The sequence below is a fragment of the Corvus moneduloides genome, chromosome 3 (genome assembly GCF_009650955.1).
Source record: "Corvus moneduloides isolate bCorMon1 chromosome 3, bCorMon1.pri, whole genome shotgun sequence".
In the NCBI taxonomy this organism is placed as follows: Eukaryota; Metazoa; Chordata; class Aves; order Passeriformes; family Corvidae; genus Corvus; species Corvus moneduloides.
Genome location: NC_045478.1, coordinates 9,937,108 through 9,952,761, shown reverse-complemented (window position 1 = coordinate 9,952,761; position 15,654 = coordinate 9,937,108). Strand labels below are relative to the sequence as shown.

Genomic DNA, 15,654 nt, shown 5'->3' with positions numbered 1-15,654 from the left:
ATTTTCTTGTAACTGAAAAAAAAAAATCTTTTAACATTTATCAAACATGAAACAAACAAAACTTTGAATGTTTTAAATTTTAGATAATGCCTTCCAAAATTTGATTTAAGAATAGTTTTCAGCAATATGAAAACTATGGTGAGAGTACTTCGAAAAGAAAGAAAGAAAAAGATTTCCATGATAACCCCATTGTCAGATGTTCAGAACTTTCTCAAAAGCCTCCATTTGGGCTGAAACTTTCCATGCTTGGTCTCAGCCCAAAGGTGAACTTTGTAGACCTGAAAAAGGAAAAAAGGTAAGTAAAAAAAATAAAACGTGCTGAAACATCCCCTTGCCCAGTTTTACTTCGGGTATTCAGCACTTAACCTTGAAGGGGATACTGTACTGCAAATGTAATATATTTTAATTATTTAACCTTGTTATACAAATCACTCACACATTTCTCACTTAAGGTGTATTCTGGTAGGCATTTTAATTTTTTTTTTTTTCCTGTTTTATTTGCACTAAGAGAAGTATAGGGGATTAGGCTGCCTATTGCAAGCATGGGACTGTGCACTGAATAGTTACTGGAGCAACAGGCAACTCAATCTTGAATTACATCCAGTTTCACTGCATGACTTTAGCATCCAAATTAAGTGACTGCAAATATTTGCAGCAGGAAAGAAAAATTTTATTAGGTAACCTCAGGTTAGAGGCATTATCTTCTAAATACACTGTATACTGTGGTGGGGGTTCTTTAGATTTTTTATTTTAATTTTTTATTTAAAGAAAGGTTGAGCTCCCATGTCATCTAACTAGCCAAAAAAATTTAAGAAATTATTTTCAGCATTCCTTAAACAATACATCTGATAACAGAGAGCCACCACTGACAATGCCTTTGCTACTTCTTTGACAAATGCCTTTTTTTTTGTTTTTCCCTTCCACCAGCCTGGTGATAAACTACTGCCTTCCTGGCAAAGTATCTGGGCCATGAGGTTGACTGACTCAAAAATCACCTTTCGGTACGTTTTGCATTGTGAGCACTGCTCACTTTTCTACTTTATCATTAATGAAAGTCACTTCACTGTTGAACACATCACCTAAAATGTCCTTAAAGTGGTAACACAGTGGAGGAGAAACAAAAATAATGCACCTTCTTCGCTTGTCATACTGTGGAAATGTAATAGATAAAGGACCAATAATTCTTACTGGGCGCTCTACTGGGCTTCTGCAAGGGAAGAAAAATCAGTTGTTGGCCCGATACTGCCAAAAGGTGAGTGCCCTCCACTGTCAAATCAATGAGCATCTGAACATGCTCTTCACCTTTCAGGAATAGTCCCTCTTCATTACAAAACTGTTTAACAGCAAAGGTAATGTGACATCTCTTATGCAACATATATTTTACACATAGAAATACATACACACATACAAACAAAAAGTGTTTTTTTGGTTTTTTGTTTTTGTTTTTTTTTTACCTAAATGCAAACTGGATGAGGATCCATGTGATGAAAGTGATGGCGGTGGCGTAAGTGAATGTCCTGGCGTTTGGCTTGGCAGAGGCATGCCTATTGGACTTGGAGAGGAGGAAAATCCCAGACTATTGTAAAATGGCTGCCCTATGGGTGCTAGGCTGCTACTAGATCTTTTGTACAAGTCAGAGCTAGTAGATAGAGAATCTCTCCTTGTGGCACTACTACTTGCAGAACTGCCAACTGAAGAAGAAATAAAAAGACCCTAATTACACAGTGTCAACTGAATAAAACCTATCCCCAACTACAGCTGGGCAACAACAGATGTGATCACAATAATTACAGCAATCGTTATGACAAAGACAATTACTGTGATAACCACACATGCTTTCAAGTAAATCTAAGTGGGTATAAACATACCACTGGCAAGTAATTTCACCAATGTCTTTCAACATTTCACACTAGACTTCTCACAGTAATATTGCAGTACTCTTTTAAATGCCTGGCTTCAGGCTTTGGGACAAATATGGAATTTACAAGATTAGATTACACTGTCACTTTAAAGAATATATGATTCTAAAAATATCTCCACTAAATTATTTGATAAATTTTTTTCCACCAAAAATTATTAGTCAGACAGTGACACTCATTTCAGGAAAAGTCTAGAGGCAATTAGTTGTTGTTTAAGGGTTCACAAAATAATTTATATTGCTGTTCAGCTGTTTCTGAACTTCCTCGCTTGTGAATCCCTCACCTGTAGGAAAAAAATGACTACTTAAAATTCCCTATGAGAATTATGGCTCTCAAAGAAGTGAGAAGTGTTTTGAAAAGATATTATAAAGAGGAAATAGGCCAAGAAGAAGATGAGAAGCAGAGCAGAGATAGGAAAATTAGACGAGAAATTAAAAACGTCAGTTTACTGCTATCAGTGTTTCTGAAAGTCAAATTAGACTAGAGGCTTTGGATAACAGTGTATTAGTGAAGGACTGGTTATCCTGCACAGCATCATTCAGCAAGGCGATGAGTGGTCTAGGACAAATTAGGAGAACAATTAAAAGTTTTTAGAAATGTTAAATTCTGGTATCTGCTGCATACTAGTGAAATATTAAACTAGAATGCCTGTTTTAAACACTGGAACATTATTATACTCATGAACCAAACCAAGATTATGGATATTTTAATAACAAGTATCTTTATTAAGCTGAATTTGAAAAATTGATTATTACTATTGACTACTTCAACTTAAAAAGGAAAGGTCAGAATTTGTACTTCCATAACCTTTATCCTTTTCAAGTACCTTCCTATGAAAGCTAGCAGCATGGCCCAATATAAAGATCACCTAGAACTTCCCATTTTAAGACACTAATTTGTTTTCTCATTAACAACTTGGCTAATATTTTTCATGGCAGGAACTTGCTTGGACAAAATTTTTAATAGAACTTCTGTCTAAACACTGCCATTTCAGAAATACTGGCAAAGAAAGGTGCTTTATCCTTACCAAAACAATCTAGCTACCTCTTTGAGAAGTTAATGCTTTCACGTACTCAGACTAAATATGCCAGCAAAAGGAGACCTTCATTTCACTTTTGGATTGAACTAAAAATCTTTGCAAAATCACAGTTCATCCAAGTTCAGCACAGATCTGCTACAGACTCACAGCTGAAAACTTAAGCTCCTGACCATACACGGCACATCTGAGATGGCTGATTAAGGTTATGCCTGCAACTGAACTTCAGTGTGCTATGTCAAAAAAGACTCTGAAACTGCTGTCCAAGATTCCACCTTGTGTTGGAAAGGCCCGCGAGGCAATGTGGAAAGGAAGTTTTCTATTTCCAGTGCAGGGGAGACAAAAGCCAAACACAAGCAGTAGACTAGGGAAGGGGGAAAGAGAAAGGAAATCAGGAGGTAGAGAGAAAGGTCAGACAAAGCAGCCAAGAAAGAGACTGCAAGAGAAACTGGCAAGCACTTTCAGTGGGACTGAGGATGAGAAGAAAGCAGATCTGAAGAAAAGTTAGGCTGTAGAAGGTGTATGTGACTGTGGGGCAAAAAGGCTGGAATAAGTAAGCTGATGATGGGAACATCACACAGTACAAGTAGAAACAGAAACATACTTAGGAGAGGGAGGGAAGCAGGAGATAAATGTTGCCTGGAAACTGGGAAGGAAGACATACAAGAGGAGAAGCCAGAAGGAAAAGACACTGGACTAACTAGGCAAGGAGATTGAGAATAAGAAACCAGAAGAGCAAATTAAGGCAACAGTTGAAAGAAATCTCAAGCTTTGAGACCAGCTCTACAGGCTCTGGCTCAGTGAACTATATAAATGTTAATACAATGCTACACGATGGATTGTTTTTTCCATCTTTCAGGGTTTCTTACTCAGCTAACTTACTGCAGCTTAACAAGTTACCATGAACCAGCTGAACTGCATTTTCACACACAAGCCAAGCTCACAAACCCCAGAAGATAATTTGTGTTAGCTTACTCCTCTTTCCCCCACTTTAAGATAATCCAATTCCCTTACAGTTGTTACAAGACAGAAAGAAGGCATCTGGAAAGCTGCCATAGTTGATCTAATTCTTGGCTACCTGTTAAGCTGCAGTAACTTATCACCATGTACCTAAACCTTTAAAATGGAGTATGAATAACTTTATTATAAAAGAACAGAGACTGTAAGTACATACAGTCATTTATATGGTATGTTCGCTGCTTTCAGTTGTTACTTTGTTCAGGCATTCAAGCTAGAACATGCTCACCTTTGCATTTTTGCAGCTATTTTTGTTCCCTGCAAAAACTGAAAATATAAGGGCAAAATGTGTCCTGCCATCTATCAGTCTTCATGGCTATATTTTAACTGAAATTCAACCTTTTCAACATACTGACGGGAGTTACAAAGAAGCTGAAGCCTTGGCACATAAAAAATTAAACTTGTTTTCAATTTGCCTCGATATGCATGAATACCATTTGTTTAAGTGCTTATCTGTGTAATTCAATTCATATATACATAGAGGTCAGAACTCTAAAAAAATAAATAAATAACCAGGAGGAATTTTTTAAGTGGCTATTAGGGCAAGTACAATTCATACTTAGCAGAAGGGCACTTTCAATATACTTTTATTCTAATAATACTAAAAATAGTTCAGGTTTAGATAGCACCTTTCACCAGCACTTCTCAAACTGCAAAAGCATAGGGGTTCCTGCTTCCCTGTGCAAACCACCATGCTAATTAAATCACCCTGGATACTGCTGCAAGACTTCAGCATGTGCTCTCTGTGCTGAGGGCTTTGGACAAAGCTCTGGAACTGACCTTTGCTACAAGAAAAAGGCTTAATCTCCTGTGCCAGAAAAAGCTATGCTGATTTTTCTTAAGCAGATATGCAACTAAAATTTGTGTTCTATGGAGGTTCTTCAGATAATGCAGGATAAAAACTTTTATGACTTAAATCTATTCTATCTAGAGACCTTAAATAGTTCCACTGTATTAAATATATGTCTTTATTATCACTATCTACCAGTGTAACGAAATTGTACCTAGAGTGAAACACAGCTGCTAAGGATACACTGACACCCTACAAGTAGCTCAGGACAAGTTATATTACATAAGACACACTTAGCACATTTTGTAAATAATATTTACTTGCTGTGGCATTAAGGAAAATTAAGAAAACCTACACTACTGAGTAGCCTCAATTTTAATTTTTTTTTTTAATTAAACATGGGATGTTTTGAGTCTTCTCTTTAAAATCAAATATTGGACAGGATCTGTGCAAAATCCTGATTTTGGACTTCCTAGCATTAGTTTTGTTAAAGTAAACAATTTTTCCGATTATTTTATGAAAAACAACACTGAGAAAAACTCTGTGTTGGTATGCAGTATATTTGATGTCACTAGTCACACTTAGTTACCAAATAACAACTACCGTGTCTGAACACTGAAGGGTGTGTTTTTCCTTCTGTTTTTTCTCCCAAATATATTAAGCCATCTTGTAATAATTTTTTTAAAAAATTACTTTCCTTAGGGCTAATTTTCCTAAGTTTTGAAAAGAATACTGTTAGAGTACATACAATTCCCCCAATTTCTACCCATCTGCAAGATACACAAGATTAAACATGCTCCACTGATTTAATTAAAATACTATTAGTAATAAGATGCAATTCAGTGCTGTAAACGTAGAGATTAATAGTAAATGGAAATATCCTTCAAAAAGAATATTTCTCTTGCCTTACTAAAACTGAATCTGAAATACAAGAAAACCTATGTTGCACGTTTAAAAACTATGTGAATAGTTTTTATATATGTGAATATATGAATATATATGTGAATATGAAATTTCTGCTTTAGAGCAGAAACATGAAAAAATATTTTAAATATAAACAAGTCAATAATATTTAGGAGCATCTGTTGAAATAATTAAAGGCCCCAAACATGCACAGACCTATTTAGGCTTAACTATATCTAAGAATAAACATGCTAGAGTTAACAAGGACTATTCTTGGGTATTAAGACTTTTTGTTTTGTAAATCCTTTAAAAATGTTACAGAAACAAGCACTTCAATATTAGATCAAATTTAGAAAGTCATATGCTATTTAATTTGTTTGAAAAAAAATTAGGAATTTTTCTGATATGATAATTACAACAAAATAATGCATATCTTCAATATCATCAACTGTTATTTTAACCACAGAATGAAGACTTCCTTGAAAACAAAAGCAGCTTACTGAAAAACAGTAACAAACTTCTGGGGCAGAGTACAGTGATCAGTATGGAAAATTTGGAGATACCTGTGACTACAGGATATTGTTCAAAAATGCATCTTGTACACAGAACCCAAGTGAATATTAAAAACCTTTTTTATTCCCCTAAAATTTGTTTAAAACTTCAATAACCTATTTTTCCATTCTTTTTAGAAATGTATGTGTATATATGATGCCTGATACAGATACAATTTTTTGCTTAACACAAAAGTCTCACAGAATGTCCTCACTATATTAACAACCTACCTGATGAGCCAAATCCACCAAGTGCAGAGCCGATAGCTGCTCCTAAAGAGCTGCTACTTCCAAAGCCAAGAGATGTGCTTCCTGGTTGGCCAGGACCATGTGAAAAAAGGGAACTGCTCTGGGAGTTATTGGTCAAAGAGTTACTGCCATAAAATGAATTGGATTGTAGGCTACTATTTGTTTGCTGTTGCTGTTGTTGTGGCTGGGCACCAAGTGGCCGAAAAAGACCGTTCGTGGCTCCCGCGAGATTGTTTGCTGTTCCTCCAGCTGAAGCAGCTGCAGCTGTAAAACACATGTTTTCAATCATAATTACTCTCTCAAACATTTCTGACTGAAAATGGATTATTCAGAACTAAATTGTATTTTCTTGAAGCCCTCTTAAAACAAGCAGAAATTCACATATTAAAGAACAAAGAGACTTAATAGTATTACATAATCTTAATTACTCAAGGAAAAAAGGTGAAGACAGCACATGTTTTAGGCTAATCAAAGCTCCAGGACTGTTAATGTAATTGAGGGAGTTTTCAGTGTAAACATATAAGACATTACTGTTTACTGAACTTCTTATATCCAAAGTTGCAGTAGCAGAGTTGCAGCTAAGAGTCATTCAAAGACATCTTCAGCTACTGTCAGTAACAAGTTCTGACTAAAGAAAGAAGCTGATAGATTAACTTAAAATCTAATTTTCTGAACAAATTAAGTTAATTAATCCAGGGTTAATATTCTGGATTTTAATTTAACATGCAATAAATGGTTCAGTAATATTAGATCTTACAACTGGTAAAAAAGAAGAAGAAACTAGAGACTTTTGATATAACTAATTCTCCTCTTTTGCTTTCCATTCTATACACAGCTTTTTCCTTGTCACACTCTTCAGGAGAAAATACTTTCATGAGAAAAGCATAGCAAGGCTCTAGAGCAATCCATCTTCTGCCAGGCCGAAGCAATGAAATGATGCTTCCTAGAGGACACCATTTAGGGGACTGATGAGAAATGCATGTTATAATGCATGGGGAGAGGAAGGAGAAAATGTTCCTATCTGACAAGTAACATTTGCAGAAACATGCTTGTGTATGTATGGGAAGAGGACTGTAAATTCCAATTAAATATTGAAAACCCATCTCTGAGAAACAGCATTCTCAGAGAACAGGAGGAGAGTGAATAATAAAGCAAGCATGCACAGTATATCCTTCAAAACTAGAAAACTTCACAGATGCATAGAAAACAGTAATATCAAATACTAATCAACATTACTGTTAAGGCTCAGTAGAGAAGTGAAAGAAACCTCTGTACAGGGCAAAATATTTACCTGCTTGTGCTGCTGCAGAACTGATTAGAACAGGAGTTGAGGCAACCAATCTGACTGGTGCGCCAAGGCCAGTTCTCGCTCCAGGGCCTACTACTAAGGCACCAGTCTGATCATAATAGGCAGTGGGAGCCAGCACTTGGTAGCCTACACAACACAGGAGACAAGGATTAGTAGTACAGATAGTCTCATACAGTCAGCATTTCCTCTCTCCTTGAAATACTCTTAACCACAAACTACAAACCAGCATTTCTGCCACACTGTCTTTGAACATCAACTGGACGACAAAGAAAAAGCAGTAAACATCATAAAACACTGGAACAAAATCAGATGTAGAAAAGCTTCAAGAGATTTTTTACAACTAAAATAACTACTAAAATTAGTTGTCTTAAGTTGAACTTACGGTCAAGGTTAAAGTTTCTAATACCATAGGAGAAGGTACAGGTACAATCCAACTGACTGTATTAGGATCATTAACAAATCAATTTCTTTCAGCAGTTTAAAATACTTTACATTTCTCTTGTACTCATTTGTACATGGAAAAGCTATTGAAATGTGCACAATTAAAGAGCTGAGCTAAACGCAAGTCTGGCAATTCCATACATTACCTAGCCACACTTAAAAGACCATCTGCAAAAACACATTAGGAAATGAATGCTGTGTGTGCAGGAATACCTTGGAGCAGTCAGTTATACAGGAATAAAAGACTGTAATCCAAGCATAACATTTCATTCCGTTGACATTGAAGAATCGGAATTGATGAAGAAAAGGAGGAGGAGTTGAAAAAGGAGAAAAGCAAGCAGTAGGAAGGAGTACAGGATACAATATATGAATGAAGAAAAGCAAGAGAGACAAAAGAAAGCCAAGCAAAAAACCTTTATTTAGGACAAGAGCAAGAGAGTTAATTTTAAAGCTCTTGACACTTAGATGAATTGGAGTAAGAATCCCTAAAATCTGGAAGACAAGCTACAATAATCTAAGAAAAAAAAATCTAAAAAGACATTTAAAATACAACAGTTTCTAATTGTTAGGTTGACATTCTTATAAAGCAATAAACCAAAACTCAACGGAATTTCAATATTCCTCCCATGTTCAAATATACACTAGCACTATCAAGAAAAAAGTCAAGATTGCAAAAGTCGTGCGTCTGGTTTTGTACATGTAAGAACAAAGATTCTGCATTCCATTTTAAGTAAGCTGTTCACATCAGTTGCCTTGTACACTCAGAACTAGGTCTAGCAGAGCTCTTTCTGAAATACATAATGACCTAAACATACCTCATTTCAGGTAAGTACCACAATCACCAGCCTTCTAAGTCATATTTTCTCCTCCTCAATTTTTAAAACATCTCTGTAATCTCTTCTGCCTAGACATGCTCCAAAAAAAAGGAGCTGGAAACATCTGCCTTCTGGCCTGGTGCTTACAGTGCTCTGCAGGAAAGCTGGATACACAGGTCCAAATTCTCACACATTAAGAAAATCTGAAGATATGAAGAAGACTCAGGTAGTACTGAACAGGAGAGGAGCAATGAAAATCCAGATCTTTAGGTTCAATTCACAGTTCTGGAGGTGAATGCATTATACTGGTTACGAAAAATTGTCATTGCTATCATTCTATACCTGTTTGTTCTCACTGCTCACTAGTTGCTTTGCATTTCAGGCACATCTACCTCCTCTTTCCCACCAACAGTGCAAGAAGACAGTTGTCCTCCACATTGTTTGTTTGAAAATTTGGCTAGTTAAAGCCAACCAAAACAGGTTCTTACATCTGAACTGGTTAAAAAACCTTTGCTAGAGGTGCCGTTGCCTCTTCCACCTACAAAAATCTGCCCTGCTGCTCTACCGCTTCACCACCAAGAAAGGTTTCCCAAGGTAGGGAAAGGTGAGAAACTGTTGTCTGTTTTACCGTAGTTCTGTAGAGAACACAAAATATTAGTGACAGAATAGGAAAACTCTTTATAAAGACGTGTTCCTGCACACATCAGCAATGTTTAATTACTAGTACCTACATAATCTCTGCCTTTACTCACAGCAGGTTCAACTGATAATACCATGTTGGTTCTGCTCTTTCTGCTGTATCATAAAACCACTTTTTCAGAACTCAGAATTGGCTAATACTTATCAGTATTTACTCTGTCCACCCACCCTCTTCAAATGCACAAACCCATGGATAATGCTGTAACTGTGTAACTGTATAAAAAACCCACTGCTTTTATGTTTACACCCTTCCGCTCATCTGAAACTAATATACAGCTTTTTATATGACTTCAGACCCACGACATAAAGAAGCTTATTTTCCAATACAAAATACTTGGAAGGGGGGCAGGGGAGATAACTTACACTTTGCATAAATTAAAGTTCCTGAAATTAATACTAATGCAGTTTAATACATTAATACTAGATTTTCTAAAATAATTTACTTGTATGACTGGTAAATGAAAAAATGGAAGCAACCTGCCCATGCTCTTTACACTACAAGATGCCCAAGCCCTCCTGATACTTCCCTGATATTATCTGAACCTGTAATCCACCCACAGACAGTACATTTAAAATACATAATGACAAGCTAGGTCAATAGCATCCAGATATTGTCTGTCACAGAAGGTTAAAGTATGAGAACTGATGGGTTCATCTCTGTTTCCAGTCTCTGAAACACATTCGGAACCAAAACAGGCCTCAGCTTTCTACTTAATTCTACTACAACAAAGCAACATAGGACTATTTGTGAAACTGCTAAAACCTTGCTAAGCGCATCTGCAGCCTCAAAGGTATAACATTTTTTGCTTTGATGTCAAAAATAAAATTTCAGGGAGACCATCTCAGATCAGATTAAATAACTGAAAAACAGCTCTCACAGCAAAACTTAGATCTTCTCCTTTCCCTTCCTTTGCACTATTCCAAAAACTGTGCCTCATCCCAGAAAAGTGAACACAAAGCTGGAAGCTTCCCCCGCCTTCTCTCTTATCAAAGATAAGGTGGTGAGTTGGCAGATCTCTCTAATTCCCTCTCCTCCAGTTTCAGTTTTTATTACCTTTTTCACATCATCTTCTCTCCCTGTAGCTGTGCAATTTCCCCTCCAAATTAACAATTATCAAAGCTCACTTCAGTGCCTTCACATTCAAGTTCACTGTGGTGTTCCCATGCAGTCAGAAAACTAAAACATACTGTTTCCTAATCAGTTCCTGATCACACCTTTTATTTTAGAGTTCAATTGCTCTATCTACATTTACTGTCTCTGTATCAGCAGGGAATGTGAAAGCAAACAATCTAGTTTATCAGTGTGGTGTTTTGCTGAAATGATTTCTAAATAGCTCCAGAAACTGGACTCTGAAAAGCTTTCTGATTCTTATCACACAAACCTTGAATATACGTAAATAACAAGAGGAAATCTGTTCTCTTGGCTTATGCAGCTCATCCTTAGTGTTGCCCTTATCCACCCAGTAATGCAACTTCCCTCAGTGATGACATCTAAATGTATGTCAGTTTGTCACTTCTCTCTACACAATGTAAGTTAGCAGATGTTACACTTCTTACTGCCAACACTATTATCTGCCCTTTTAAAAATGCCATCCTCTCCCCTCCCCAACTCTCCTTCTCTAAAACCTGAACCCCTATAAGCTTTTGCTTGTTCTGATGAAGACATGCACAGCCTTATCTCTGCACATACTCTCACAAATCAAATACAGAACTTACTATCCAGCCAGTAAAATATTTATACTTTCTATAACCACTGTAACTTTGCCTATACTGTAACTCCCTGTATACCTGCCATAATGAAATTTTGACTTCTGTTTCATACTACCCACTGCAATGTCACACTTCAAATTCCTGTCGGTAATAAAACCAAAAAACGCTATGCCAGTGGATAGAAATTGATGATTTTAATGCTTTATACATGGGGATTTTTTTCCAGACTACTCATTTTACATGCTCACCTTCAAGCCAGATGAACCATGACAGCTTTACCGTGTCAGCTCCATAAAACTAAATTGTATCTGACCTAGTCAGTGCAGTCAATGGCATCTCTGGAGGGATTTGGCTGACCAGCTGTTACAGACATCTCTTTCAGGGTAAGCTGAGCAGCTCTGCAGCCTCTGTACAGCAACTGCACAAGGGAGATCTCCACTGAGCACAGTGACTCCTTAGACAGCTGAGGTCACAAGTACATTCCTGACTTTGGATGATTCAGCCAAGTCCAGATGTTGCCTGTGATGAGGACTGGTTTTACTCTTAAGCAGTTTATTAATACTCAATGTATACTGATTGTACTATGAAATTGGGAATACCCTCTGACTCTCTCTTACACATATATTCAAGCAGAAACACTCTGTTTTTAAAGAATCTTTATTATTGAATGACTTGCTCAATTAGGACAGGAACAATTTTAAATGGAATTGCATAACTCCAATACAAAACGGATTTCACATTTAATGCTTTTTAAAAAGATCCTGAAGTTTTACCTTTTATCAGCCTTCCAGTACCCAGAGGGGCCTACAGGAAGGCTGGAGACTTTTTACAACAGCATGAAGTGATAGAACAAGGGGGAATGGCTTTCAACTGAAAGAGTGTACCTTTGCATTGGATATGAGGAACAAATTCTTTACTGTGAGGGTGGTGGGGAACAGGTTGCCCAGAGAGGTTGTTGACACCTCACCCCTGGAGGTGTTCAAGACCAGGGTGGATGAGGCTCTGAGAAACCTGGTCTAGTGGAAGGCTCCCCATCCATGGCAAGGGGTTGGAATGAGATGATCTTTACGGCCCCTTCCAACCCAAACCATTCTATCACTCTATGATTTTCTGAAAGGAGACTTAACAGCAACATTATGTGAAAAGTAACCTAGATTTCAGACACTTTCTGCACGTAGAATGAAAAAAGTATCTTAAGTGATACAGGAACACACCTTCCTAAATAATTACTAAAAAGCACTTGAAATATCAAATTTGAAAAAAAAAATCAGATAATTTGGATAACATGAATTTCATCCAACACGAAGGCTGTGACAAGGAGAAAGCAGCTCAAATAATTTAAGGACAGCAGCATGGACAAGCTTAACAATATACTCTCACTTACTAGCTCACAGTGAAGCCAAAGTACAACTGTTCTCTCTGTAAAGAATATTCAAAAGCTTGAAACTCAATTTGGACCTTCACTTTCTTGTAAAACATCTCAGTGCACTGAAACACTTCTTAATCTTGCTTATGACATTGCATGTGTTGCTCAGGGGTTACTATCTGGGATTCACTGAATCACATTTTGGTAACTAGATATTATTCACTCATCTTGACTCAATTTTATAGTAAGGTAATAGAAAAAGGTATCTCTGGAGCAAAACTCACTTTATCCTAAATCAGGAAACTAAAACAGAGGCAGACAAATCAAGAGTAAAAGTTCCTATTTCTCTTTGCTTGCTATAAGTGCAAGCGCCTCTCTCAAATACAGACACCAAACCCAGTAACAAGATTCTCACATAAAAAGGCTTGTATTCATTTCCTCATCCTATATCCTTCTTACCCTAAAAAGAGGAATCACCAGCACTGCCTATGACTCACTACGAACCCATCTGATGATGACTGAAAAAATAAATGTCTTTGTTTATATTTTGAGCTCTATTCCCTGTAACAGTGTGGTTGGTAAGGCTGAAGTCAGTTGCACACAATTCCTATTATAGAACAGTCCGAAATATATTCACAAGAATAAAGTTCTAATCTGGCCATCCAGGCTTGCAGCATCAGATGGGATAAGGCAGCAACCTACAATGGAAACTGAATAAAAAGGCTCCTACCCTCACAGAAAACCTTTTGGAGCTCGTGGAAGAGGAAAAAAGGTCTTCAAGTACCTTCTTCAAAGGACAGGCTCTTGCACTACTGCGATTAACTATTTGACCACTCAGTATTACTTTCAATCATCCACCTGGAGTGGGGGCCTTTTTATGGGTTCTAAGAGCTACTCCTGAGTTAAGATACCACTCCAGATCCAAAGTAAAAACTAAAAAGTAATTATGAACAAACATACACCCTACCCCCTCTCAAAAAAAAAAGAGTTACAGCTAAGCCTTTGAGGCTTGTGCAAAGATGCTTCTAATATCTCTCACATGCCTCATTGTTTGCAGGCCTTATCCACTGCTTTGGTGAAGTGCAGAGGTACCACTTGGCAGGTGCTAGGACAGCACTTTGCTGATTCCTCATTTTAGGGGAAAGATGCTAAAAGCTGAAGATAACTACTACATGAGAAGAAATAGAAATTGCACTTCTAGAAGAAAATAGATGAGAAAAACACAATAGCCACTCAGTTCTGCAGCTGGAATATAAAATGTGCTCATGGGAGGCCAAGTGCACAGTGCAGCCCCAGAGCAGGCAGCAAACCACTCTTGACTTCTCCAGGCTACAGGACATCTCAGAGTGGTGCCATCCAAGTAGAGAACCTTGGTTCTTGGTACACATCAAAGGAATGCATCAACATTATCTAACTTAACTATGTAAAAACCTTAGCTTTCATACTGAAGAATAGCCAAGTACACTGAAATTGCTCTTGCTCAGGTAACTGTACCAAACACTTAGAATTGATGCTGAACTTCAAGCTAACCACTCCCCAACACATGAACCATTCCTTAGGAAGTCAGAAGCCATGAACACTAAAAGGATCTGAGGCTACACCCTTTGGAGTGTTCCCAAGTGTTTTGTGATCTTTAGATAAGATCAAGCAATAATTTTCTTTTAAATTTCTTAATTTTGAATTTTGAATTTTAGATATTATTATTATGTCCCAAATAAAAGTTCTAGCAAAACTTAATACCTCCTGTTGCAGAGGAACCAGAGAACACATGACTTTTTAAGACAGCATATAGTTGCTTCATTATATATGAAATTATCTTGCAAAAATCTAAGATATTCCTTGTGCACACATTTGTAACAGCAAACATAAAGAAAATGCTTCAAATAACAAATGCTAGAGGAGTTTCTTGTGCTCTAAAAATACTGTGCCAGTATTTTAAACCAACTGAAAACCATAAAACTGTAAAATTCAATTCATAAGTATAACAGGACTTTGTTAATATGTTACCTAGTAACACCAATATCACAGAATCACAGAGTGAACTAGGTTGGAAAAGACCTTTAAGATCATCTAGTCCAACCTATGACCTAACACCTCCTCATCAACTAAACCATGGCACTGAGTGCTATGTCCAGTCTTTTTTTAAAGACATCCAGGGACGGTGACTCCACCACCTCCCTGGGCAGACGATTCCAGTGCACAATCACTCTTTCAATGAAGAATTTTTTTCTAACGTCTAACCTTGGTACAGCTTATGACTGTATCCTCTTGTTCTGTCAGTTGTTGCCTGGGAGAAGAGACGGACCCCATCTGACTACAATCACCTTTCAGGAAGTTTTAGAGAGTGATAAGGTCACCCCTGAGTCTCCTTTTTTCCAGGCTAAACACCCCCAGCTCCCTCAGCTGTTCCTCATAAGGCTTGTGTTCCAAGCCCTTCACCAGCCTTGTTGCCCTTCTCTGGACATGTTCAAGCATCTCAATCTCCTTCCTGAACTGAGGGGCCCAGAGCTGGACACAGTACTCACGCTGGTGAGTACGGCCTCACCGGTGCCGAGTACAGGGGAAGAATGACTTCCCTGGTCCTGCTGGCCACACTATTCCTGATACAGGCCAGGATGCCATTGGCCTTTTTGGCCACCTGGGCACACTGCTGGCTCATTTTCAGTCAGCTGTCAACCAGTACCCCCAGGTCCCTTTCTATCTGGGCACTGTCCAGCCACTCTGTCCCCAGCCTGTAGCACTGTGGGGGGTTATTGTGGCCAAAATGCAGGACTTGGCACTTGGAACTCGTTAAACTTCATCTTATTGGACTCTGCCCATCTATCCAACCATTCCAGGTCTCTCTGAAG

The 15,654-nt window shown here is 37.6% G+C and overlaps 1 protein-coding gene across 8 annotated transcripts in view; it reads right to left on the bottom strand.

The window, feature by feature from the left end:
* Positions 1-15,654, bottom strand: part of PUM2 (pumilio RNA binding family member 2) — a 78,637-nt gene that overhangs the window by 15,420 nt on the left and 47,563 nt on the right. For 6 of the 8 annotated variants that reach the window (XM_032104068.1, XM_032104067.1, XM_032104061.1 and 3 more), the window contains 3 exons: positions 7,757-7,900; positions 6,448-6,729; positions 1,455-1,691 (listed from right to left, as the gene is read on the bottom strand). In XM_032104068.1, the coding sequence (XP_031959959.1) occupies positions 1,455-1,691; positions 6,448-6,729; positions 7,757-7,900 (663 nt within the window). The remainder of the gene's footprint in view (positions 1-1,454; positions 1,692-6,447; positions 6,730-7,756; positions 7,901-15,654) is intronic. The other 2 variants (XM_032104069.1, XM_032104070.1) reach the window with 1 other exon arrangement.